General features: G+C 34.8%; 2 protein-coding genes across 3 annotated transcripts in view; one reads left to right on the plus strand and one right to left on the minus strand.

Moving 5' to 3' along the window:
- On the plus strand, positions 1-24787 carry DPY19L3 (dpy-19 like C-mannosyltransferase 3). 2 transcript variants are annotated; one of them, XM_032446976.1, is made up of 18 exons: positions 1-131; positions 1518-1651; positions 5472-5562; positions 6391-6512; positions 6741-6886; positions 7383-7506; positions 7861-7995; positions 9556-9687; positions 10274-10375; positions 11206-11279; positions 11430-11588; positions 11947-12063; positions 12420-12531; positions 13068-13124; positions 15270-15352; positions 19732-19864; positions 20577-20735; positions 21366-24787. In XM_032446976.1, exons 1-18 carry the CDS (start codon positions 29-31, stop codon positions 21525-21527), a joined length of 2145 nt encoding a protein of 714 aa, XP_032302867.1. In that variant the 5' UTR covers positions 1-28; the 3' UTR covers positions 21528-24787. The 2 variants fall into 2 exon arrangements, with proteins under 2 accessions (XP_032302867.1, XP_032302868.1); XM_032446977.1 differs by lacking the exon at positions 6391-6512 and having other exon boundaries at positions 5472-5579.
- The window catches only part of LOC107319315 (neural-cadherin-like), a 44248-nt gene continuing 40098 nt past the window's right edge, over positions 23761-27910 (minus strand). Inside the window, exon 33 of the mRNA XM_015874041.2 lies at positions 23761-27488. Within this exon, the coding sequence (XP_015729527.2) occupies positions 27075-27488 (414 nt within the window). The 3' untranslated portion in view covers positions 23761-27074. The remainder of the gene's footprint in view (positions 27489-27910) is intronic.

The raw sequence follows: 27910 nt of genomic DNA on the forward strand, positions 1-27910 counted from the left end.
AGTGAAGAATAATAAAGTGACTGTCATCATGACAACCGTAAGACAGAGAAAGGGTGGAAAAGTCCCAGAAGCAGACGAAGATCAACCTTCAGAGGAGAAGAATGTGAAGTCTGAGGGGAAAATTCTTTCTGGTGGGTAAATGAACTGGCTTGTAACCCTATGGCTTTCTGGTAGCATTTAGCTTCAGGTTTCTGTCCTAGACACATAGGTTAGAATTAGGTACATATCAAGTAAATGTTCATACTTGAACATCTGTTACCAAAATGAATTGGATGAGACTAAGGGTATGTAGTCTACTGCACAACACTCTCACCTCCATTTTAAAACCCTAATTTAAATTTAATTTCAAGTCAAAACTGTTCTGTCTGTTTAGTAATAGTAACACAATATCAGACGTCATGTAGCTATCATAGGTTCTTGAAGATATAAAAGTCACCGGTAACAAAAGAAATTGAAGACCTCTGATAAATTGTACTTAAGTATAAGCAAATTGCACATGGAATATTAATTTCACTGCAAACTCTCACTTGTAGAAAAGAACAGACTATCCAGATGAGTTTAAAGAGAGACGTTAAGTGTCTTCATTTGAGGATCTGTTTAAATAATGAAGTACTAACAGTGTTCTTTGGAACTGTAACTTCAGAGTTATCAGAGTTTTGGTTTCGGTTTTGTTTGTTTGGGTTTTATTAGTTTAAGGAAGTTTTTGATTTAAAATCTCAGTGTTCCTGTACATATATTTTTGGTAGATGAAAGTTACCTCAGTTGCTTACACACAAGTACATTTAGGCTTAGTGTTATTGTTCAGCCCTCAACTCCATTGAATTGTGTATTTGCTACTGTTTATGTAGACGTTGCACATAGTATGAAATAGCCATTTAAGGGACAGAATTCCAGATCACTAAAATCCATATTAGGTCTTTTATAAACATAATAAATAAATAAATAAATGTAAGTATTAAATGCTTACAGTGCAACACTAATACAATACTTGAGCTACCTAGATGCAACCTTTCCTTCCCTTTGTTATGACTGTAATCTCATTCTGATGTGAAAAGGAGATTATCTGCATTTCAAAGCTTGATGCTGGCATCAAAGGCTGCTTTGGCCACCGTTCAGTCTCCTTGTGAGTGCTTACTGAGACTTCTGAGCCCCCCAAAACAAACAAACAGACAAACTGGCAGCTATACTAAGAAGTTTGAAGATCTCAATGTCTTTGTGATGTAACAGTCATTTTGTATAGCCTTAGTCAGAAATGCTGCCTGAAGGGCATTTCAATTTATATTTACAAATTAGATATGTATTTCTCTATTTGTATAGAGTTCTTGTGTTCTAAAATTCTACGTATTTCCAGTTAAGGCATGCCATATTTCACTTTGCATGCATTCTTAGTTCTAATGTCCTGCTGCCTATGAAATGTAAACTATATTAGCACAAACGGTGTGTAGATGAGTTTCCAAAATTCACTGACATCAAATTACATGCTTTGCAGTTACACAGTCAAATATTTCTCTTCCAAGATCATACAGGTGGAAAGCTGTGGAATATACTTTCACTAACTGTTGGTGGAATTGTTGCCATCTTTCTTGGACTTCTTACTTCCATTTATGTTGCTACACTGCATGAAAATGACCTATGGTTTTCCAATATTAAGGTAACATTTATTTTCATAGAGCATTAATAAGAGTGTTAGTTGAAATTTCATTTACTTATCTTGCAATTGCTCAGAGGCATGGAATATTTCAATGTTTTGGTTTGTTTTTTTTAATTTGGTATGTAAAATCATGAGCTGTACCTCCTTCCTCACAGATTTTTATATCCTCAATCATTTCTGTTAATAACATTCAACTGCTTTTCTTCTAAATACATTGCTAGACAACTGTGCTATTACTTGCCTACCTCAGGAATAGCAATGGTTCTTCCAGCAGCTGATCATTATCTAGAGTTTAACAGTTTACTATATGTTGTTTTATAATCATCTCCTATATCCAAAGCAATTCAAAACGACCACCACCACAAAGAGATAAAACAATATGCTGAATTTTGGCACACAATTATTTAATTGTAATTACACTGTGATCTTGTAGTGGAATTTAAGCAGTCCCTTACTAATCAATACTAAATTTATGGAAGAATATCCTAAATGTGCAAAACTCAGAACATATTTCAAACATTAACCAATGTCAAACTAACATCTACATGTAGGAGAATTTTCATTCCCAAGATCCAGCTCTGGCTGGTTTTCTCTCTAGAATCATTTTATGGGAAAATAATACAGCTGTACACACATCTAAATTTAACCAGTGAAAAGAATTAGGTGAGTCATTTTTCTTTGAAGATTCCTAAAATAAGTAGATTTTTTTTTTAGGTCCACATGTATAATGATATTCAAGGAACAACTATATTTAACTGGCATACTTGTATTGCAATATGAGTATTTTTTTATCCTAGGCACTTTTCCTGTCCTAGACTCACATACACACTGAAAATAAAAATAGTTGGCACTTACTGAAACAATTGCTACTGTATTGTACATGTAATACTGTTCTGTACCCCCTGACATCTTTTTTTGAATATAGAATCACAGAATTGTTTGAGTTGGAAGGGACCTTTAGAGGTCATCTATTCCAACTCCCCTGCAATGAACAGACGCCTACAGCTAGATTACTAGATATATATAATGAAGGTACACCTCAAGTACAATGTCTTTTGGAAACATGTTCTACTATGAAAATAACAGAATGGGGAGGAATTTTATCATTTTCTTTGTCAGCTAGCATATTGTTTGTTCAAATGCAGACTCTGAAGAAGCCTTAAACAGGAATGAGCCAAGGCCACAATGAAAATGAGTACTGTAACACAAACCATTTCATGGTTTTCATTTGCTCCTCATCCCTTCTGAGTAACCATTTATTCTTTTGATACTCAATTTTCTTTAAATAATGAGCCCAAGAATAAAAGTAACAAATCTCAAGTCTTTCAGACATGCAGCATAAGACGACTGGGATTCCTTCTCTGAGTGCTTGTATTTTCCTTCATTACATTCTGAGTAGAAAGATGAGCAAAAAGTGGAAAAATTAGTAGCCACCTAATTAGAACTTCACAAAGTAAACATGTGAGCTATAAGCAGAAAAAAAATGGCAGTCCAGAACTTTTGTAATATCATTCCAAAGGAATACACTTTGAGTGGTTGTTGGGTACGTTTACTCTCAATTGAAAGTATGATCTAAGTGGAACCATGCCATCCTAACAGATGGATGCGAGGTTAACCGGCCAAGAGACCATGTATGTGGATTAAATATGTTTGCTGAAGGCATGATTTGCAACCAGAAACACTGATAGCAGCTGTCTGTGCTGGGTTGTACAGTCGAGGACATTTTCAAATTTTTCTGATCCTAAATTGAGCAGCTAAAAAATATTTTCAGTAACACGGACTGTGCTTTGGCTTTGTCAAAAAGGAAAATAAATTAGAGCTTTGCTTGTACTCTTAATTTGTAGAAAAACTCAACTAAAACTTTGGCTGCTTGCTCAGTGTTCTGAATGACTTGGCTAAGGAGCCTGAGGAAACCTGAATTCTAGAATTTTGCACTGCCCTAGAGATGAAGAGTCCTTTGTATTTTGTTTTGAATGCTTAATATTATTAGAATACAGTTGCATAAATTAAAATTATATGCAACTCCATGTATCCCAGAAAATTTCTTTTTTCCTCCTTATAGTGGTAACTTCTTTTTTTGAGCACCTAGAAAATGAACATACATTAAGGCAAACATGCTCTTACAGTGCTTACCCATAAGTCTGCATGTTTATCATTGACATAGAATACTAGGAAAAGTATAAATTGCTGTAAAACTGGAAAAGTCTTGTGAGTGAATAAAACAGATGTTGTCTTAGCATGAAACAGATGTAATACTCACTAGTGTTTGTCTCATAAAGTATAGCATTTGGGTGAATGCAGCTGGTGCCAGGATTACAAATTAATCATGTTTGAATGCATTTTTGCTAATTAGATTCCCCTCTGTGACTACACTCTCCCCCCCAATAAATTCCAAATGTTAACATTTTTATTTATTTATTTATTTTAAGACTTAAAATCAGACACTTTTTTGGTATTAGAAAGCTTTTCAGTAGTGATGAATTTGAAATCATCCAGCACCCTCATTTTGCTAAGTATGTCACTGTCACTATTTAGTGCCAATGTGAGTTTATTCTGCTGATATTATAAAAATTTGCATGCTGCAGAGCAGCTGGAAAGTTTCATTGTGGACTTGTTTTGAATCAGATGCATTTTTATCTGTTGATTTTTCTCAAACCAGATCTAATACTGATTTTGTGAAGTTAACTTCAATAAAACATGCGTTTTGAGATAAGATTCTGTACTGGGCAGTAGTGGAAGTAGGGGATTCTCTGTCTAGCTTTATTTTAACTATGAAATACTATGAATTCTGTGCCAGCAGAAGAGATGGGACCGTGTAGGAAAGGTAAATGTTTTAGGATTCTATACAAGGTTGTTTTAACCAGAATGGCATTCATAAAAATACCAGAAAACAGTATCATTCTATTATTATTCTAGTAAAGTTCTTTTTGTAAAGAAAGCTGAATTAATAAGATTATCTTCCAGAATCTCAATGAAAGCTCTTAATATAAGTCTTGCTTACACCACATATGGGGTGTGTAAGTCCATTAGTCCACCAATGCATAAAAACAAGTAATTAGTCAGTTTTCCTTTTACCCTAAATTTCTGTATAAAAATATGAGAGTAACAAACACCTGGCTTCCAACAAGAAACAGCATTTAGCAAGTGGGCAGCAGCACACCATGCCAGCTGAGATCCCAGAGTTGGGATTATGTTGTAGTCCCAAGCATAGCACGCTGACTTCATCAAGCCTTATGGTGGCAAAGCCATAGAACACTACAGGATATCCACATCTGGAAAAGAAACATTAAATTGCACGGAGCACACATATGCAGTTTTAAACTCCAGCTGTTGGCCACTGCATGTATCTAAACACTGAATGTTACAAAAATTGTAAAATATCTAAAATGTTTCAGATTTGCATATCAGAAACACAATAATCATATATGCTACTAATGTTAACAGAGGCACCGACATCTCCAGCATTTGCCACTCGCCCAAATTTGTACATTTATTTTACCTTTATTTAAACTAAGTTTAATAGAATGAACTCAAATACTCAAACCACTGTGTGGGCCAGTTTCCCCCATGTAGATAGAATGAGAGTTTCTACTTTTTATTTACATTGAAATTGGAAACTAATTTTCTATTCTAAAACTGGCACTGCAGTAATTGATTGGATGAGTACCCAATCAAATTCATTGAATCAAAATTTGAGGAGTTCACTAACTACCACACCTATCAGATTGGCTTAACAGAAGAAAAAACAACCAACTGTCTGCTTCATGCAAATGTGAAAAGCAAATAGAGATTGAATTTATTATTGAACTTTTACTTACAGGAAGTTGAAAGAGAAATTTCATTCCGAACAGAATGTGGACTTTATTATTCCTACTACAAACAGATGATTCAGGCTGCTTCCATCCAGCAAGGTATTGTAAACTGTGAAGTAAGTTTTATTTTGTGTTGCCAGCAGAACATTCTTAACATTTTTTCAAATATGGTTGAGGACAAGGAATGCCTTAGGTTTGAAAGATGGTGTAATGACTGTAGTGGAAACAGATTTGTCCTGTTTACCCACCAGAGACCCACTAAGGTATGGACATGATCTATTTCACAGTGGTCCATTGGTTTCTGTGCCACACCTTCACCTTGAGGGACAACTTTCATTTCCGTTCAGGTTTTGGCCTTGCTACTTTGTTCAGTACATTATTCTCATTATTATTTGTGTCTTGTTATTTAATTTACATGATGGGGTATTTGTGGGAAGGGGTAATTTTACACTGCACACCAATACATAGTTAGTGACACAACGAGCAACTTCTAAAAGCAAACCAAATGCAATATAGTGGGGCTTACTGTGACTGCCATGTTTTCTAGATACTTAACTGTTGCTCTCTCACAATTTTGCTTATTCTACGTTTTTGTCAATATTAACATTGCATGTGTTCAGTGTAGTGACAAGAATGGTTCTGTACAAACCAGTACAAATCAGAATCTAAGTGTAGAAATCAATGTTTTAAACATCACTAAATACATAGTACTTGAATTAACACTCTGAGTCATATTCTAAGCAGGGAAATCGAAAACCTCAGATGGTCATAGTGATTTAGAGGCAGTGTGATCTGAATCCTTGGCTCAACATTTGCAGGTTTTGGTGAAAGATCCTAAAATACCTTTGAAAAAATTATTCACTGTTCAAATGAAGATGGAGGGGGAAAAATGACAATCTCCTATTTCGATTTCTCTTTATCATTAAGGTTTACATGGTTTAGTATATGACAATAAAACTGAATCTGTGAGGACAATTAACATACTTGAAAGAATGAATGTTTACCAGGAGGTGTTTCTCAGCATTCTGTATAGGATTCTTCCAATTCAGGTAGGCATTTATTTATGGCTTTAGACTGTAAGTGCATTATGAAGATTGTCCAGTGAATCATAGCTCTCCTTTTCAGTTGTTTCTTTCCTTTTTTTTCTTTTTTTTTTTTCCAATTAGAAAATTTTTTCTAATGCCTTTTGAATTTATTAAAGCAAAATCTAATTCATATTAAGTATAATCCCCTCCCCAAGTGTTTGATGTCAACATCAGTGTTCTTGTGTTTTACAGCAATACCTAGAGCCTGTTTATTTTTATATCTACACTTTGTTTGGACTTCAGGCAGTTTATGTCATTGCTCTGTATGTAACAAGCTGGCTTCTTAGTGGAACATGGCTTTCAGGGTTGTTGGCAGCTTGCTGGTATATTACCAACAGGTAGGTGAGAGTCAACATTCAGTTTTCTAAAACTTTACCTCATGTCAATGATAGGGCATTAAACCTTTAGACGCATTATCAATTAGAGGAAAATTGAAACTGAATGTTTCTCTCCAGATTAGCCAGAAAAAGGAAAAAAATTGATGATATTTGCTTTTACAGAAACCAAAAGGCAAAGTAGAATTACTTGTGACTTAAACTCCACATGCTGCCATTTTGAGGCTTATTTCTAAGTTAACCAGGCAGCATTTTATCTATAAGATTTAATACATACTATAAATTTTTTAACAATAAATTTAAGTACAACACTTGAGTCATAGAAACAATCTGTAGATCTGCAGAATCTTCATAATTTTTCAGAGTCAGGAATGTCTAAGAAACTAGAGCAACTAGCCTACATATCTAAAACACCACAAAACATGCCCATCATTGCAACTTTTCTGTCACCAAAGTTGGTTCTCTGTTTGCTTTAAATTAATGAAACTGTTTTTTACAGAATAGACACTACAAGAGTAGAATTCACCATTCCCTTGAGAGAAAACTGGGCCCTGCCATTCTTTGCGGTTCAGATAGCAGCCATTACTTACCTCTTCAGAAGTCATTTGCAGCCAGCTCAAGAAGTGAGTATTTCTTATAAGTATGGCACAGTAAAACTAATATCAGAGATGCTCCTGTAAAACTTGGGAAAAATCACTTTAAAAGCATTTCTAGCACTGGAGTTAAATATATATGTCTGTGTGAATATATATGTATATATACACACACCATATATATATATATAAATAAATATAAATTACATATATAAATTATGCTTCTGTATATACTATGTATGCATACTTAGCATAAATACAAGTAGTTGGAGCTCTAAAGATACTCATGCAAGTAGTTACTGCAGTTAGAGTGCATGTATTCACATTTTAAAAGTGGATTTAAAGAAATTAAATGTTACATACAACTTCTTTCCACCCTCCTAGAGATTGACGCTTCTGGCTGTATTTGTAGCAACCTTCCTCTTTAGCTTGACTTGGCAATTTAATCAGTTTATGATGCTAATACAAGCACTGGCATTATTCATACTGGACTGCTTTGACATACTTCCAACAGCAAAGGTAAGATCATGTTTGGAAATAAGCACACTTTTTTCTATGATAAGGCTAACAGTTCTGAAGTATTACAGTAACTGGTGTAAGGCCTGCATGCCCTTCTGCTTTTGAATAATCATAGCTCATAAATTTTAAGTGAAAAAGTGAATACTCAAAATATACATAATTCCTGTTCGCTTGTTTTTTTCCCAACTGATTTTCACTTCATATAGTTAACTTATGTTGCTAAACTTTCATCTGATTTTATTAAGATGTTGCTATAGTTTGCCAGTATTAAGGGGACTGCTTTTAAACACCATCTTAACATTTATTTAATAGCACAGCTTGAGCATGTCCTATGGAAATGGCCAAGAACAAAATAAATAAAAATTGAGATGAAGATATAAGAGTTTATGAATTTAACTTATGTACATCCATGTTTGAAAGCTAGGTAGAGGCACTGCATCACTAAAACAAAGTCAGACAGAACTGCTCAGAAGAAGCAGAAGTTATCTATCATACATTATCATCCAGCACAAAATAACACTGAAATCTACCAGAAACTGAATGAGCCAAAAGTAAAGCAAATATCACTAGGAAGATCTTAGGAAACAAGTACACTATAGAAGATGAAACTATTGTCTTCAAATTTAGTGCCAGTGTACAATTCTGCTGAGATTTTAGCCCTTGCAATTAGTACACAATTTGAAAAAGCTTCCCACGTAAATTTAACAAAATTATGACAGAATAAAGAGTAATTCAGGTTAATTTCATTTAAAATGTGATGCTGATTTGAATATTAGTGATTGTATTAACATAACCAAATGTTAGTATGGTGACTACATATCACAATAAAGTGGTTTATTTAAGAGATAATTAAAATAGTCCAGTAAATTTGTACGTTAGTTGAAGTTAACAATTAGTTCGACTAATTAGCTACCTTATATGTTGGCAAATTAACAGATTAATCCTGGTCTATAGTGGATATACTACACCATTATTATTTCATATTAATTTTCCAAAAGTGCTGCTTAATTGACATTTTACAATTAATTTGATGACCACAGTAACACAAGACTGAAGTTCACTTTCTATAAAGTAAAGTTTATGTTTTGGTACCAATGTATCAGAAAATCAGCTGTTTTTTTAGAGTTTGCATCCAAGTGAATGGACATAGTTGTTTGAAAAGACAAAAGAGGAAGTCACACAGATTAGATAATATTTAATGCTGTACTGCACTAAGCTGTAAGTCTTTAGTCATAAAAATGTGTTAGAGGCTACAGTTATACTTTTGTGACTAAAGAAAATAGATAACATTTCCCAAATCCTAACTAATTAATATTTCCCTCACTCTGCAAGTATTTAACTTGTCCAATTTATTATAACATCAGGTATCCCAGGAAAAGTATAAAATATTAACTACTTCGGGATATAAATATAGAAAAAATATAGTAATGGCTGTGTGATGATTTTGTGCAAGAAAATTGTTTTGTAAAAATAACTGATGTTGAAGTAAATTATAAAACACATTAAAAGGAAAGCAATTTACTGTAAAGTTTTACAGTCATAAAAGTCTCATTTTTACAGGTTACATGGCTCTATATCATCCAAATTTCTGGATTACTGCTAGTATGTGCCCTACAGTTCTTTAACTCAATGATACTTGGATCATTACTTGTAAGCTTTAATGCTTCTATCTTGATAGCAAAAACAATCCAGGTATGTACTGAAATATGTTTAAAATAACATATAAACAGTGTGACATACATATATATATGAGTAATTTATATTCATTATAATCTTGAATTTCTAGTAATAGTGGAACAGCTGAGAGTCTATAACCAGAATATATAAACCTGACCCTGCTGTCTCTCACTTATGCAACCTTCTAAAATCAGAACTGTGATTTTATTTCATTTATTTCTTAAGATGATGTCTGCACCTACTCCAAATTGTCTATGAGTAGAACAGTTCTCATATCTGGAGCTTTGAATTGGTCAAAATCATATTGACTGACATTTGTCGTCACTTTGCCACATTTAGGTGGAAAGTCTAACAAACAGATTCTTGAAAAGATACGCGTTTGGCTAGTTACAGAATTGTGCAACAATATGCTGAAGAATTTTTATGATACTGTCCCTTCAGTTTTAGGAAATAAATATATCTTTATTTTAGATATTTGCATGTCTGAACTTTTGCTTATGTGGGCCTAATGCAAATCGCATCCTGACTTAAGGCCTAAACACGTAACTGATTTCAGATAGTCTTTGTTGGTCTTGTATTTCAATATTTTTTTTCTTTCTAGAAAAACCTAAAAAAGGGCAGCTTGCTTAACAGGCTTGGGAAACTTATCCTCCATGCACTATTAGTGTCAAGCTTGACTCTTCTAGTAAATAAATTTATCAAGGTAAGCAAACTATTTTTTAATATAGAAGTGTTAAAAAATGTAATACATTGAAAGGTACTTGTTAAGAGGTCACATACGATAATATCTTTAAATAAAAATTTCCATGAGATTTCACTGCATTTCAGAATAGGATTCAGAAATTAAAGACTGTTTTGCTAACTTTTTTGGTATGATTTTAAAACATAGTCTTAAAATTGTTAATGTAAATTAACACCACATATTCAAATACATATTTATATGTAGAAGCCCAACCTATAGTTGGCTTCAAGTTATGAATAAACTAGTTTTATAATACATTATGATACTGCTCAGTATTTGCAAAGTTTCAGTGATTGACTCCTCAGTTAACACAGCTGAATTGAATATGTGCTATAAAAATGATGTAGACGATGATGTAGACCTTTACTTGCTTTTGTGCATAGAGATCTACACAATAGAGAAGACAGTAATACCTTTTCTTCAAGAAACTGTATAAAACTAAGGTTAAAACTTAGTATACAAGGTGTATAAAAACATCACAATAAGATGTAATAAGTCACTGAAGTAAAAAAAAAAAAAAAGTATAGCTAAAGCCAACTTATCATTGGTAATATTTATCTGTAAACAAGAAAAAAATAGTATACATTAAAATGTAAATAATTTGCTCTTGGGGCCACAGCACTGCATTACAAAATGAGTGCATATTTGATTGCAAAACATCCTATCTTTGTAAGACTGTGTTTATTCATAGTTTAATTTAAAAGGTTAAGAAAACTTATTTACAATGTTAAGTTTAATTTTTTATATACTTACAACATGATTGCTCTTTTATTTTTTCCCCCTCTCCGTAGAAAATTCTTAATCTTGAGTCAGACGAACATATATTCAAATTCCTCAAAGCAAAATTTGGATTTGGAGCAACAAGGTATGATTTAACTGCAGTCCTACTTTATGTTGTTCAACTTCAACAGCTGCACCACTGTGGCTTTATGATTGCTTGAGAAAAAAAACAAAACTGATTCTTTATTTCACATTATGACATACATGATGATGAGTATTATTCTTTTTTCTTTAGAGATTTCGATGCTAGCCTCTATCTTTGTGAAGAAGCTTTTGGTTTATTGCCATTAAATACTTTTTCAAGACTCTCTGATACGTTACTTTTTTATGTCTACATATTCGTTCTCTTCCCCATGACAGTAACAGCTGTCATTGTTGCTCTTCGGAACCTCAGGTAAAATACATTTCAAAAATAATTCAGTTTGTTATGTTTTGTCACTCTTGCTTTAGTTTTTAGTCATTGTTGTTTTGGTTATTTTAATCAGTTTTATCTTCAGCAGACATGGGAACTGACTGTATTAGACCAAGAAGTTCAAACATGAGTTTCTGTAAACAATTACAGTTTAGAAATAATCACTTCTAGAGCAGCATATGCGAAAATAAATACTTAATGCTGTATCAAGCTGGTGCTAGAAGGCTTAATTACATCAACTGTAATATAAGGCTATGGACTCATAACAGCAGTCTTGCCCTTTAACTTCAGAAGGATTAGATGCTTTTGTTAACACTTATTGCTTGTTGTGCTTAATCAGCTGTTCAAATCAAGCCCTCGAAAAAATGGAAGAATGCACAATATCACTGAAGCCTGATGCTGCTTACAACTTAATTCACACCGTTCTTTTTGGATGTCTGGCTTTAAGCACAATGAGGTACTTTCTAATTATTAATCTACTAAATGTTTTTGTTGACAACACGTTTTAATGAAAGCGTGAAAAATGCTGACCATAAACTGATAGGGCCATGAACCTTCTTTCTCTCCCAGATCTATAATTCCTTCTTGGCTAAAGCCCAATTTCCCCAAGTCCTGACAAAAATATTGTTTGGAATTTTGGGAGCAGATACGTTCTCAAAAGCACACAGCAAAGAGTTGTGTTTATTTTTCATTAAATTATTGTAGAGTCATGAAAGTCCAAGAAAACTGTTCAGAATTTCTCTGACATAAATTCCCTTATCAATACGGCCTGGCAAAAAGTGAAAAGACAAAAACTTTTCTGTGTTATTTCAGAATGAAGTACCTCTGGACATCCCACATGTGTGTATTTGCATCTTTTGGCCTGTGTAGTACCGAAGTGTGGCGACTTATCTTGAAATGTGTTCGTCTCTACACATCACAGCGGGTTAGCACGATGCTTACTGCATTTCATAAAGATAGTTTTTTTGCTACACCAGTCAAGACTCAGAACTTTAAAAATCAAATGAATTTTGTTTGTCCTTTCAAACAAATTTTTTCAGAAGCATTTTTATTTATTTAGTTAAGTATATTTTCTAGTGTTTTATATACTGAACAATTCCATTTTAATACTCTAGATGGCAATATTGATATAGCTATGAAAAATATTGACAGCGTTACATCTTAGCCACCATACTAAGAAATCATCAACAGTCCAAAAAGAACTTTACAATCTATTAAAGTAAAAAACACAGTATTTTTATAGAAAGCAGATTAAATTTATAGTTAAAAATCCACCATTTTATCATGGGTGTTCAATAAGGGTTTCACTTTAAAACAAAATCAAAATAGGATCATGACCATAAAATTCAAAATGTGTAAATTCCAGTTGATAAGTGTGTCAGAACAATATGTTAACAATTAATTAATCACATAAACATATATTGTAAGAATAACCTTTTTGGTGTGTGTGTTTTTTCTTAGACACAAGTGATTAAATACTTGATACCAATAATTACATTACTATACATTTTATATAAGGTAAGTTTTTTTCACTTGATGTTTTGGCATTTTTTTAGTTGAATGGAGTTTTCTAAAAAGATGTTTATGCATAACTGCATAGAAATTTATTGCTAAATTGTCAAAATCATGATAGACCTACTTAACATGTAAATACAATTTCATATGCACAAAAATATGGGAAGGGTAACTTGGACTCATTTGATCTAAAGTAGTTGTTCATAGAAAAAATTGGTTTGTCTAATTATACATTTAAGTTACCAAATATTTATATGCATAGCTTTATGGAAATGTGAGCTGTCTGTTCTGATTTTACCTAAGTTATATAAGAAATGCAGATTACATGCAGATTGTTCAACTGCACACTGATTTACTATAAGAGCAGAAATAATCAAAACATTCACAGCAAAATATACTGCACTGCCTCATCTGATACATTTTAAAATACAGAATACAAAAAGCATAAATAATGGGCTAAAATTATAATGTGTACAAGTTTATTAGTCTGTCACAGCAGGGAGAGCTATGTCATTAAACTAAGGGGCATGCATTACTTTTTCCCTGCATTTGCCAAGAGGAAAAAAAAAATCAGAAGGTACTTTGTTGGAGAACTAAATTCTGCAACAGTTTGTGGAGTTACACTGATATATTCTACAAGTGGTCAACTTGGACTTTCTTTTTTCATTTGGAAGCTACTTGGGGAAGTCATTTACCTTTTCTACCATCTAAGAAAATGATTGAAATAATGCCATTTGTTTTGATACAGGTGATGCTATGAGCATAACAATCTAATTGATGGTCTAATGTGACAGATCAGATAGGAATGTATTTTTTCTCATTCTTTATGAGCTGATAGAAAGTTCCTGAATCCCATCAGATTCAATTCTGAAATCAACAGAAATCACTGATTTTCATATGCTTTAGATCAGTCAGTCTCTCTTTTTTTTTTTTTTTTTTTTCCCCCTAGATATAGGACATAAATTTTACTGACATTAAAAATGCCACCATTCAAAGTGCTCAGTGGGAATAATGAAATTCATCAGCCTGGTATTTTTTCTTGGGCTTTCAGAAGTCAGTTCTTATCAATGCAGCTACAGTAGGAGTGGATATCTATGCGCAAAGCAGTAGGAGTTGGTGAGCTATCAGGAAGACAAGCTGACAAACAGAGAAAACTTATCACCAGATTGCCCTTCAATGACTGGAATAAAAATTTCTTACAGAGGAAGTTCCAGAACTAACTAGTTCTTGAACTAGTAGTGAATACAAATTGGCATTCTATAGCCTGTTTTGGATACATTTGTCAGAACCACCGTGCTTTAGTGCTGTTCCTCAAAATAGGAGCATTATGGGATTATTAGCCTAATCCTAAATAAGCTAATGAAAGCCTCTTTTGAGGTTTGAGGTTACTAGGGTTCCAAATACATCACTTTATCATTACTTTATTCAGATGCAGATACAGCTAAAATGTTGGCTGTTCAGATCTGATGAAGTCTTGAGACCTACAGAACATCTGTATTTCTATTTAAACGTGTTTTCTTCATTAGTACAGTACAAACAACTTCTTTCAGATAAACTGAAAGTGTTATTTCTGTGAATTCTTTAGCTGTCCCAACATTCAGTAGATCTCTCAGTGTCATCAGATTTTCAGTACATCACAGAGCAGGTTTGCAAGATAATCTATAGAACTGAAACAGAGTCAATATCCTCCAGTCAGAAAGAATTCTAGGCAAGTGGTGTTCCAAGCTCCCCAAAACATTTGGCTTCCTGGGGTGATTCAGCAGCGAAGAGAATAATTTGTCTTCCCTCATTTCACAACTGGTTAATTGACTTATTAATCTCATGGGAGATCTTCTGAAGAGCAGAAATACAGTGTTACAATACTACAATACACAACCAAATCAATGATTGCTGCCATAACCATCTTCTAGATGTTAAATACGATCCTCTGGTCATCTAGCAGAAGCTGCAGATCTGTAACTCCCAAATTTTACATTATAATGACAGTCACATATCTTTCCTAAGAAGAGTAGAGCTTGAGATTTGTAATCAATGAGCTGGACAAGACTGATTACCAACTGAGAGGAATTAATATCTATTTCAGCATCCAGAATTTGTTTTGTATTGTTTTGTTTCATTCTGTCTTCAGTTTGTTTCTTTTAATTGCAGTTCTGGCCAGGAATAATGGATGAACTGTTAGAGCTCAGAGAATTCTATGACCCAGACACTGTGGAGCTGATGAACTGGATTAAGTAAGAGGATTTTTTCTCTATTTAAGTTAAATGCTATTTATGTAAATCTAATGTTCTTAGTTATAGTCCTCTGTTCTGTTTATCACAGGTTATCAGTGAACTCTGGTGACCCATGGAGATAGTTACGGATGAATGGGGTATCTAGAGGTTACCATATTAATGGCTGTGGGGAAGAGCTTTATGCAGTCCCTCACAGCCTGCTCTTCTCTGGTTCAGTACCATGCTATTGCATTGCATGCATGTCTGGGAACCAGTTAACTCCATTTGCTCCCATAAACACACGGTTTTCCCAGCTGAAGGAGGTCAATTTGGAAGCATCAAGTTTCTTCCATCATATAATGTCCACCTCTTTACATTAGTAGTTCTTCACATTCAAAAGCTTTCCTTTTGGATTTTACCCCCTGCTTTATAATTTTAAAAAGCTGGGATTAAAGTTGTACAGCTGGAAAATCTGTACCCCACAGTCTGTTTCTTGAACTTACTAGAATTAGTCCCAGCATATGCTCCAAACTGTAAACAAATTATTTGTATTTGACAAGGCTAAAAATAGGTGGAACATCTCTTTCAGAAGTGTGAGAATTATTTCAAACCCACCTCATCACATCTGCTTTCTCACAGAGCATAGGAAAGTGGGTGTTTTAGTCATGGGAACAGTTTGGAGCACAGCATATAGGAGATCCTGAGAAGAAATGCCAAAAAGGATGTTCTCTGGAGTACTGTGAATTTAAGAGATACATTCTATTAACATACAGCTCATCACTAAAGTCTTTCAGGTTAAGCTTTGAAGACTGATATTTCTAGAATTTGTATTTATTTGGAGCATTTAATTATATACATTATTAGCATAGATGTTTTAGCAACATCTTTAGCAAAGATGTTTTTCAAAGCCAGTTTTTTTGTTTTCTTTTAAACAGCAGAGAATATTCTGGAAAGTCCATTTGAGTTTACTACATAGAATACTGACCTATCTGAAGTATTTCCTTGGAGCCTTCTGTTGTGTTTTTATATGCAGTGAACTTGAGTGAAGCCACTCACCCAGTCCATTTTGCCATAGTAGTATATTTATTGCGCTCCATAACATTGTATTTCTTTAATCTATAATAAGAAGTAACTTAGAAGTGGAATGTATTACAAACTTTCACTGACTTATTTTGAAAGCAGGCCATGTTTTTTCCATCATTTAGAATATTTGCAGGCATTCAGTTAATACAAGACAAATATTTATGGTAAGTTTCTTAAAGTAGGAGTTATTCTCTAAGTTTCATTGTGTTAAAAAAAAAGAAAAAAAGAAAAAAAAAAGATGTATTTTATGATCTAGAGCTTGATAATTCTGCTACAGTTAATGATCTGTCAAGATTGGTGTCAGAAACACATCATTCATTACTAAAATTCAGCATAAGGAGCTCTAATTTGTCATGTGTAGCAATGAACTAACTGTGTTGCAGACTCTGCACAATAAGAAAATCCTTCTATCAGCTTAGATCAAAATGCACATTAACTTGTCCAAATATACAGCCTGAATCATAGCAAACTATTAGTCTGTCCACAACAAAGTGTCTGCAGATGAATCATTAACTCTCCCCCTTACTAACACTACCATAGCATTTTCAAGAGATAAACAATATTTTAAATATATAAACCATATAAACTATAGATGGTATCAGATTTCATCTACTCTACAGCACAATTTTTGACATACCCAAGTGTTAGGAAAGGAAATAATCTCTGTTCTATCAGGATTTCTAGCTTTCAAAGCTGTCTACAGAGTTAACTTCAGTGGACATTCAATAGGAATAGCTATTTTCTTTCTAATAATAAAACCTCTAATTGCAACATTTGCCATTTCAGCAGGACTTCCCTAAAACAAAGCTGCAATAATTCTTTGGCAGCTTAGTAAGAGAAACTACTACTTTTAGAATCTGTGCAAGTTAAGCACAGACCCTGTAATTCCGGTAAAGAAGCTTCATTTTTTAATGTTAAGTATTTACATAATTCTCTAAATTCTCAAATTTAGGCAAAGGAAAGCTTCGCACGTTTTACTATAGTGCTTAGTTTACCCATCAGTTCAGCTGTAATTAACTTGTTGAAAGCTTAGAGCTTCAAAAATAAATTAGATTATTTGTTCAAAATGCCATCGGGTCTGCTTGGAATGACATTTAAATTATATAATGTAAATCAGTTTGACCTGTAAGTCCTTGTCATTATTTAGTGACATTTCGTACAGAATACATTGTTTGCAGGTTGGGCAGTGTGGTATGGAGCTTGGCGGAAAGCTATAAAAACAAATTATCCTTTCATTTTATACATCATTTGCTCAGACATTTGTAAAAATTGCTTCATTTTTCTATAATAGAGAAGTGTCATTCTGTGCTTTGAAGCACATTAGCTGCCTTGGATACAGACCACAGCAGTTAGTGTCTGATTCAGGTAGTGTTAAGGAAGGATGCTCGCATGAAATGTAGAAATTATCCTGTACCTGACGAATATTAGTTAATTGTCACATCTCCCTCTAGTGGTTGTTCCAGAACATTAAAGGTCAGTAGCAGCTATGATCTAAAGCTCTAGAAGAACAGGGAAGGCAGACATTGCAGGAAGGTCACACTGGTAGGAGCACATGCTGGCTTAAATAATGCTTGGAAAATAAAGTAGTTTTTCACCCCATCTAAGTAAAAGCAATTACCCTTTCAGAAGAGAGGGCTAATTGAAACCTGCACCTTCTACATTTTAGACAGCAGTGTTACTAGTATATTATAGAAAAAGGACATTTGCCATTTGTTCTAGATTTCTTCTTCTTCAAATCCTGAACAGAAATAGACTTCTCACACTAAAACTCTTGTTACACAAACGTGAACGCTGGCATAAAGTTACTTTGAGAGAGTTGTTTTCCACTTAGGGTCTAAGCTTCATTAAGCCCCTGTTTGAACCTTGTCCATGTTGTTTCCAGCTTAGTCTGAAGAACTTTGCTGTCCTGCAGATGCAAGGATGAACCCTCACTGGCAGCCTGTCATGACCATTACATTTACATTATATTCAATTCTAAGACTAATTTATTTCTCATAGTGAAACATTTACATATAGTGATAAAGGCTGTGAATGTTTTAAGTAAAACAAATTTTTAAAAGAGATCAAATATTTTCAGAATTTAAAATGAAACTGTTTTTTAAAAATTGCTGAAAAACATGTTGAGAAAGTTAAACTGACATATTAAAATACTACCTCTGTCCTTCCCAGATGAGATTAGCAGTGCAGTATTTTCTTAGGAGGGTTTTATAATTATTAATTCATTTCTAAGCATAATCTCTTGAAAGGAAATAGTAAAAGTTAACACTTGTATCTCAGTATTTTCAAGCCTGTCATTGAGCTTAAATATGACTGAATTTGTAGATGCAACTTCAAAAGGTTCCCTAAAGTGCACCCCAAAGCAACACATTTGTTTGAGTATCATAGGTGCCATGTGTGCACGTATATGAATTTTAGGCATCTGTTCACGTTTCCTCAATTTAATTTTACTTGGTTTAATGCACACTTCTTTCTGCTGATTTAATGTTTTGGTAGAAAATCCCTTAGTTATTTGCCCACTGAGTGATGGAAGCCAGCTAAGCACTTGGCATACTACAACCACTTATCAGCCTTTACTTACAGCAGCCTCTCCTGTCTTGCATGTTTATACAATCTTTTTTGTCTGTTGTCTCTTTTCATATATTTTAAATTCTAAACATGTTGGGGGAAGCATGGATAAGAAATCTTTGGGGATTGTGTGCAGGGTACTTAAACAATCCTGAAATGCCAAGGACTTATTTAGTTAACAATTCCAGACAATGGCTATGGTTTTCAGTTGAGATCACAAAATCAATAGTAGTATTTCAGCCTGCTATCTTCCCCCATGTTACATACCCCCCAGCAATGTCCATGCTTTTTGCAACTAGAGACACTTCTTTCATAATTTGTCTCCCATTGCTGCCCAAGTAGTACATCTGACTGAATAAAATTTCCATTCCAAGTCAATACCAAGACAGTAATAAATTTATGCATTCAAATAATCCATTTTATGTAGAATAACTTACATCAGACACAAAATGTAAGTCACGGTAAGTTTCCTGAAGTATTTAAATAGTTAGGATATGGAAATCTGCAGAAATTGAATGTTTATATGAACCCAAGAAAACTATGAAATATGAAGTGTACTTTGAGGAGTGCATCATTAAAGGGAATATTGGAATTTAAGGCCTCGTATTTGAAAACACAGTTACTTGACCAGTTTGCTCCCTGAATAGTGGAGAGAGAAATATTTTTTCAGTCTTTTTTTCTGTCTGAACTGTGACAAGTGATGCAAAAATGCCCCCACAGAGACATCCTCAGACTTATCAACGTTTCTTTAGGTCAAATACTCCAAACACAGCAGTGTTTGCTGGAAGCATGCAGCTATTAGCTGGAGTCAAACTTTGCACTGGACGGACATTAACTAACCATCCCCATTATGAGGATAAGCATCTGAGAGAGAGAACAAAACAGGTAAGAGTATTTCAACTGCTTAAGCTAATGTTTATCCATATCACTGGCTTCATTCAGGAAAACTCTTCCTATCTCTAATGGCATACTGCAAGCATCATCGTGTGCTGTACTTGTTGCTCTAACTTATTGTGAGGTACAGTTCCTAGGTTTTATCTCATTCGCAAAGCTCAGTGCTTGGAGTATCTGGTGTATGTCTAAATAACTGAACTAGATGCCCAAGCTCATTCTGAGTGAACTGCGTTGGGTGTTGTTGGTATTAATTGAACCTGCTGACCAGTTGGGCTGTTAAACTCACATAGAGCACTTCCTGATTTGCTCAGTAATCCCTTCAGTTCCAGACATAACATTTTATACAAAAACTACCATGAGAAGCTCTACAAAGATGGAAAAATTGTTCTGAAAGTTTTACAGGCATCTACCAGAACCTTTCTGAAAAGGGTTGAAATATGTTTCAGTCAGCAGCAGTACTGTTATCACAGCATCCATGATGTAAGTATGAATGTAATATAATATAAGAAACTAAGTGGTAAATGAATACAAGTGGGGTTATGGTTTATTGTGGGTATGTTGGGTTGTTTGGTTTTGTTTTTCTAATTTCTAATTCAGATCACTCGGATCTCATTTCTTCATGTTCAAGATAACAGAATCATGAAAGAGCACACAAATACATGATCATGCACGTATCTTACAAATTAATTTTCTTCTTTTATAGATTTATCAGATCTATGCCAAGAGGTCTCCTGAAGATGTTTACAGAATATTGCGCTCCTTCAGCACAGACTATGTGATCTTAGAAGACAGCATTTGTTATGAAAGACGACACAGTAGAGGCTGTCGGTTGCGTGACCTTCTAGATATAGCGAATGGTCATGTAAGTATCACACAGATTTATAAAGAAAATATGTTTTGCTCAGCTTCTCATTCTGTTATGACCTGGAGTAGCTTCAACCACACACACTTCATCATGAGTGTGGGAAGTAAAATCTGATGGAGCTTATGGACATGCTCAAAATTGTCATATTAAATCCTCCTTGCAAGTATTTACAACTATAAATACAAACCCTCCTTGCAACAAGTAGTTGATGAAATTCAGCCTGCACAAAATAAGCAATAGCTTCCTGCTGAGCTTCAGGTTAGCAATACACAAACCGTGCTCTCTTTCACAGAGTAAATCAAATCACAGCTTTGGTTCCCTTGGGGAAAGTAGACAATTGTATTACTCCATTGTGTTAGGGGAATTTTTAGGCTTTTCTAGAACTGACCTGGAGCCACAGCAGATGATGTTGCCCACAGCAGGTATTTACCACTGACAAGCAAACCTTTTATGCAATGGTACAGCAAATCTTACTCTTACTTGTTCATTAGAGTTTGTTAACAACTCTGTTTAGTCCAACCACCTGAACGTGTTGTCACATTATTGTTTTTAGTTTCTTGTTATTTCTTGTAACTGAGCTGGCTAAAGCTATTTCATCATATTTTAATCTGTTCAATTTCATTACAGATCATGGACGGTTTGGGAGAAAACGAACCTGATTTGAAGCCTTCGTTGTATCCTCGTTTCTGTGAGGAAATTAAAAAAAATCTGCCTTCTTATACTGCACACTTCACCAGAGTGTTTCAGAACAAAACGTTCCATGTTTACAAACTTGCTAAGCATAAATAACATTTCCAACAACGGCTTCAAGTTCAGTATTTTAATGCTAGGACCCACATAAGAAAATGCAGAAATTTACAAACATTTTACGTTTGTAAGACATTTTACACGGATGGTTTCTTGCTTAATTACTGCAATTCTTTTTTTTATTTGTTTGGGTTTTTCTTAAAGACAGTTTTAGTTTTGATAATCTTTTTGATGTTGCCAAGATTTTCATAGATTCATAAAGAAATGCTAGTTGGGACCATTTTGATTATCAAATCTGACCTGCTGAATATGTAGGATGTAACTGTTTTCCAGCTGTAACCAGTTTAAAGACACACAAAACAAGCAGCATGAATGACCACTGCAGCCTATGCAGATCCGCTCAGTGCTGTGCATTTTTACTACAAAATGATAAAAATCCAACAAAAGCAGGTCATGCTATTCCATACGGAACATGTATTATCTGTGTGAATCTTTAAAAAGAAAAATAGGGTTTAATCTTACAGATCTGATCTGTTCTGCCAGGTCTTGTATGCTCTTTCAGTGCCTCTCTTTTGAATTCATTGGGAATGTATGTGGGTATGAGTTTGGAAGTTTGTGAGTGTGACTGCAGAAACCATTGCCCTGCATTTTTAGCGAGACTGAAACACACTGTTTTATAATGTTAAGCATTTAATGATGGAGTGTCGTATTTCTGATGAAAATTAAGGTCAGAGCATGCCTGATACACGTTGCATGTACCCCTGTAAAATATCCCTTAGAATGCTCAGGACAAACAAAGAACAAATTTCTCAGCATGGACTCTTGTGTTATTTTCTCTATTTGCTCTCTGAACTACAGGGGATCTATTTCCACCCCCCACACACATGAATTCCAGAAGTAGGGTACCAAAATTGAACAGTGCCAACTTCACATAAAAAAGAAGACAAACCTAAAATTGACAGGAACTTTCAGTATTGGAGCTTTGCTTTACTTCATTCCAGATGCAAAGCTGTTAATTTTGTCACAGAAATCCCCGTATCCATGCCCTCTAGGCTGAGACAGACTACAGTTAGCTAAAATACATTTGGAAGATGAAGTGAAGGCAGTCCTCAATCCTGAGATTTTGCCATTTGTTTGTTGCCTTTGTTATTTGTTTTTTTTTCCAGGCTAGAACTTCGCAGATTGTACTGACTTTTTAAATGCTATGTAGATGATGTATCACTTTGACTGTGTTTTAGCACTGCTTTTGGTTTTATATTGAAATTAGAGATTAAATCTAATTGGAAGTCTAACAGTACTCTCCAACTTTAATTAGATATCCACTAGGATCATTTATTTCTTACGAAAAACAGAATTGTAATAATCAAGTGCCTCTAGGCCAACATTGAATTAACATTTGAACACCTATAAGAGTGTTTGTGGCCTGTGCAAATAACTCTGTTATAATAATTACCACTGCAATTAATTTCTAATGATGGGAAACTTAAAGTGCTACTGATAGCAAACTCCACACTTAATTTAATCAAGATGTGTAATGAGATTAGCTTTCACAACTGAGTTGTGTTCCAATTCCAAATGATTTAAATGTTTTCCCTTTTCAGTTGTACGAAGGTAAATTACTGCAGAGACGGAGATAGTTCTGTCACATGCTCAAACAATTTTATATTCAGTAAATACTCATTAAACAATGTTGAACATCTCTCTGTACTTCCACGCTAACACAAAAAGAAAGCGTACTTTAATCAGACTGTATTTAAATCAAACATTGACAGTGGCTGGGTTGTTAAACCGAGCAACTGAAACTCCTGAATAATTTCTGTTCTGTATCCCTTAATGAGGTTGGAGACCACTGCAGTTTAACATAATACAATAATAAAACATTTTAATCAGTATTAAAACTTTAATTAGGCCTGTAATGATGCATGCCTGTTCTTGCTGAAAGCATGGGTCAGTGAATTCCTCAGTGAGTGCCTTACAGTAATTGAAAACAAGCACATGTAAGGTAAAGTATATCCAGACTGAACTGTCTTACTTTAAAAATGTGGTTGTATCTTTCTTTAAAGGTGCAGTAACTTTCTTCTGATTGAAATGAGAGATTTGAAGCTCCTGAGGCACCCCAAGATTCTCACTATTTATTTGTCAATAACATCTAAAACTATTCCAGACCGTAACAATAATTATTCTTAAATAGATTCTTTTTCTTCACAAGCACAGCCTCTCATTTTGCTAAAGGAGAAATTCAACCTCTTTGTACAAACTACAAAATGTTTTTTTAAAAAAAATAGAAAAACCAAAAGCCAGGCATGCAAACCATGGCTCTCCTGGTGCAGAACTACCACAGTAACACAATGTCTGCTCCTAATCCAGATGACCCCTTAAATTAGGGCACAGAAATTTGAAGCATTAGACAGATACAAAGCACTTCTTAACGTTCTGCATTGAGCAGAATTTGTGGTACTTTCAAGTAACACCAACAGTTTCTGTACTTGAAACATGTAAGATAAGATGGAAGCACATGCTTAAATGACTACATAGTAAAACAGCTAGAAAAACATTCTTACAACAGCAACATAGAAAATGCCAAGGAACAAAAGGACTCACCAGTTCCAAGGAAAGGCCCTCAGAAGCAGCAAGCAGCTGTTCTCCTGCTTGACTTTAAAAGCTTGCCAGCACTGAGGTATGCTGGGGAGGCTGGTGGCCAAGGCACAGGTGGTACAAAGGGCTACATTCTGTGTTCCTGGAGGCTGGGTGTAAGTACTGAAGACCTCCAGGAGGTGTTTGTCTGGCTGATTTCCTCTGCTTCCTGAGTCTTATGACAAAAAACTGCATTTAAATATGCAATTTTATTTTATTTCAGTCTATTCTATAATAACTTCATCTGTTCCTGAACCACATTATTCTGATGCACCTTATTTCCACGTGGCTGTTGTGGCATCACTGTTTCATCGTATTAAATACGATGCACACCCAAGAATGCAACGCACTCACAAAAATCATACAAATAATGACCATGTGAACGACACCATGGTGATTTCTTGTCTGTGTTAGCTATTGTTAGGAAGGAACACTAAGCTGTGCACTCTAAGTGGAATGGTAGGCATCAAATGACCTATTTGAGATCATAGAGACAAAAGGTTATCACGTAGTCAAGGTGTTTTTAGGGGAGAAAAGCCTTTGAGGTCTGTAAGTAATTCTCATTTTGTGTTTCAAAGGTCTGTTGGTGTGATCTAATATATAGTTATTTTATATGTTGTTGTAAAGGGATGTATGTACTAAATAAATTGTGTAATTGGAAACTCAAATATTTTGGTTTTTATGTTGGGATGGACTAAGAAAGTTTCTGGTAGGAAAACTTCTGTTTTATTTCAGGCTGTATTAAGGGAAAGAAAGAATTTTTCAGTAGTTTCTACTTTCCTCAGGTGTCTTCACACATACAGTAATGATCTTAGAATGAGTCATTTCTGTAAGTAAGAAGCTCAGCTTGCTCCTCCTTTCCTAACCCTGCTTCTCTTACAGCTGTGGTTTCTTCTAAGTGTGCCAGCCAGTAGGTCAGACCTAAGGACAATCAGCTTTCATATGGCTTGGCTCCGTGTTACATACTTGGAATGTTATGTTAAAAGGGGAAAAACACGAAGATTAATACAGTTGGCAGGCAGACAGATTAAATACTAATATCCACACGATTATTTAAATTTCAGACCTTTACAAATATTTTATACTAAATAAAATGTTCTTAGTACATGTTAAATTCTGTAAAGAATGTGGAAGAAGATTAATAGAAGTACCAGATTACTGAAAATCCAACTACCCAGGGACACAGTGATGTTTATTTAAATTCTTTTTCTCCCCCCCATTCATTGCAAAGCTTCCTGTTGGCAGACCAGCTGTCCCTTGTTCTGGAAAGATGTTTGTGCTGTGCTGTGATAAGGGTTTTTGTACAGGAACTGAAATTCTTGTGTCTTGTATATGCGAAACAAGTGCTTTCACAAACTGCACAGTAATTAAAAGAGCAAATGCAAATTAAGACATAGATTAATTGAACTAATTAGTAATCTCTAGAAACAAGGAAAGTGTGTTTTTAATAGAGCGTGACAGCTGTAAATGTGTATGTGATGAGATTCTATATACATAAGTTCATGTCGCATTTGAAATGTTTTTTTCTGACCTTTTTGTTTTATTCTGTAAAAGCCTTTGTCAAAATGCAGATAAACTGAGTGTTTATTTATTATTTGTTTGCTTACAAATCAGTTCCATAGCTGGAATTGGGATAGAAGTAGTAGAGTAGCAACTTCAGTTTCTACTTCAGTTTGGCTTCCAAACTGCCTCTTTGGGAATGGAAATGAGAGACTTCTCAACCTGAGCAAATCTACAGCTCTGTCTGAGCAACCCAGCTGCCCATGTGGCTCAAAGTGACCAAGCTCTGGTCTGGCTTGTTTTCACTCCCACCCAGTAACCATTTAAGTACTTTATAGAAGTCTAAGTGCTTCTCCAGGACTGAGCTCACCTTATCACTGTACCCTGTAGTCAGATCATTTGGGCGCTTTCTTGGGAAGGTGAGCTGCTTCCCTCAGCTCCTTCTCAGCCAGAACAGGGTCCATGAACGTGTCTGTGGAAGTGGTTGATCAAAGCTGAGTAAGGAACAACTAACAGGAGTCCAAAGTTCAGTCAACCTTAAACATGTGCAAGGAAGAGACATCACATTCAGAAGGCTTATTTATTATTTAAATAGTGCTTTAGATATACATGACACTTCACAGACAAATAAAGACATTGCTTGCCCCAAAGAGCTTACAAGCTAAATTAAATTAAAAGCAACCAAAATGGCAGTATATCCATGGCTGTGGCAAGAACACAAGATGTGCAGACGCAATTAATGATGTTTGAGGAAGGGATCTTTTTTTGGGGTTGTTTTTTTCTTTTTCTTTTTTTGCATGTTTTCTGTTTGCTCCAATTTTCATTCACTGTTTATGTCTGCTCTGGCAATGAACTATAGAATCTGACATACCCACCTTGTGAGCATTAGAAGATATATTAGCCAATGTTTCTTTACAGGTATCAGGGAAACAATACTAATATAACTTATGTACCATCTGTGAATCAAAATTAGCAGGGATGGGTAAAAATAGCCTTTACTTTTTCCAGAAAAGATGCCATGTTATATGAAATGTGTAACTGTTGGTTGAAATTGTGTCACAGACATGTGCAAGAATAAGATTCCGCATGAACATTTATCATTTGAAAATGTGCAAATTAATCTAACCTATAAAATAGAAACAAAAGCCAGACCTCCCCAAACAAGCTACTGATGCAACTGTAAGCAAAAATGAAGATATTCAATGGTTTAAGCAGCTCACTGATTTATGCTTTTTTCCTTTAGTTTTTATACCCCAAATTAAATGTTCTGAATGTCCCAGGATAAGCTCCTACTATTAAATATTTTGTTCAAGTGCAAATTGTTGTCCATTAATGGGAAAGTTGTTTTAAAAATAAAAGGAGGAAGGGCAATGGTACATGATAATTGAAAGTAAGTAGCAAGAACATGAAAAGCTGTCCTTCACAGTCCCTTCCAGATAATAGTACAGCTGGTATCTACCGATCTTCTGCATCCGTATGTGAGTAGAGTTCACTTAATTTCTCAAACTTTGATCCCCACTCTTTAATGTCATCATACACCACATCCTCATCTGGTTCAGAGGAGCTCAAGGTACTGAGACCACTAGCGACTGAGCCTTCTCCTTCAGTGCAAAACACCTGCAGTGAGTCATGGGGAACAGCCTGGGGACTGTGGTCAGCATCTTGAACAATATCTGACAAGTACTGACCAAAGGCTTTGCTTGTAAAAGGTGTTTGTATAGTCACAGATGTTCTGGTCTGCTCCTGCATGCCTGGAGATGCAGCACTAAAGAAGCTGTTCCATTCTGTTGTTTTCGCTTTCTTCTTGTAGAGGGAATAAGCTGGGCTGGTCTGAACAGACACCTGCAGCTCTGCCATGTTGTATGCATTCTGGAGTGAGAAACCATTCACATTACATTAACATTCTCTAGCAGTTCCAACTTTTCATGTTTTAGTGGACAGAAAGAAGAGACAGTCCTGAGGCAGTTTGTTTAGTGTGAACAATACATGAAGGAGTGGCTTGTTAAGTTAACCACCGCCTACAATAAACTTAAAGCCAAAAACCATTGAGCAGCTGAGAAAGGCTGAGGAACACCTGTGCATCCTGCACTGCTACAGTTAGGTTCAAAATCAAGTTCGATTTTCTACTAGAAACCAAATAAGAATGATGGAAATGCCCCTGTTTTCAGACTCAGATCTGAGTAAGTTTTCCTCACTAAACACACCAAGGATAACAATCAAGTTCAGAAAGGATATTTCACAAGTAGCTATTTCAAGTTCAAATATCTAATGTGATTTCTGTTACAGATTTA

Source organism: Coturnix japonica, chromosome 11 (genome assembly GCF_001577835.2).
Source record: "Coturnix japonica isolate 7356 chromosome 11, Coturnix japonica 2.1, whole genome shotgun sequence".
Lineage (NCBI taxonomy): Eukaryota > Metazoa > Chordata > Aves > Galliformes > Phasianidae > Coturnix > Coturnix japonica.

What these genes read in the sequence shown, in the direction of transcription:
- DPY19L3 (XM_032446976.1), top strand. Translation starts at nt 29, where the DNA reads ATGACAACCGTAAGACAGAGAAAGGGTGGAAAAGTCCCAGAAGCAGAC. An exon ending in GGCTGCTTCCATCCAGCAAG is followed by an intron (nt 5,563 to 6,390) that starts GTATTGTAAACT and finishes TTTATCATTAAG; the next exon opens with GTTTACATGGTTTAGTATAT. An exon ending in TGATAGCAAAAACAATCCAG is followed by an intron (nt 9,688 to 10,273) that starts GTATGTACTGAA and finishes TTTTCTTTCTAG; the next exon opens with AAAAACCTAAAAAAGGGCAG.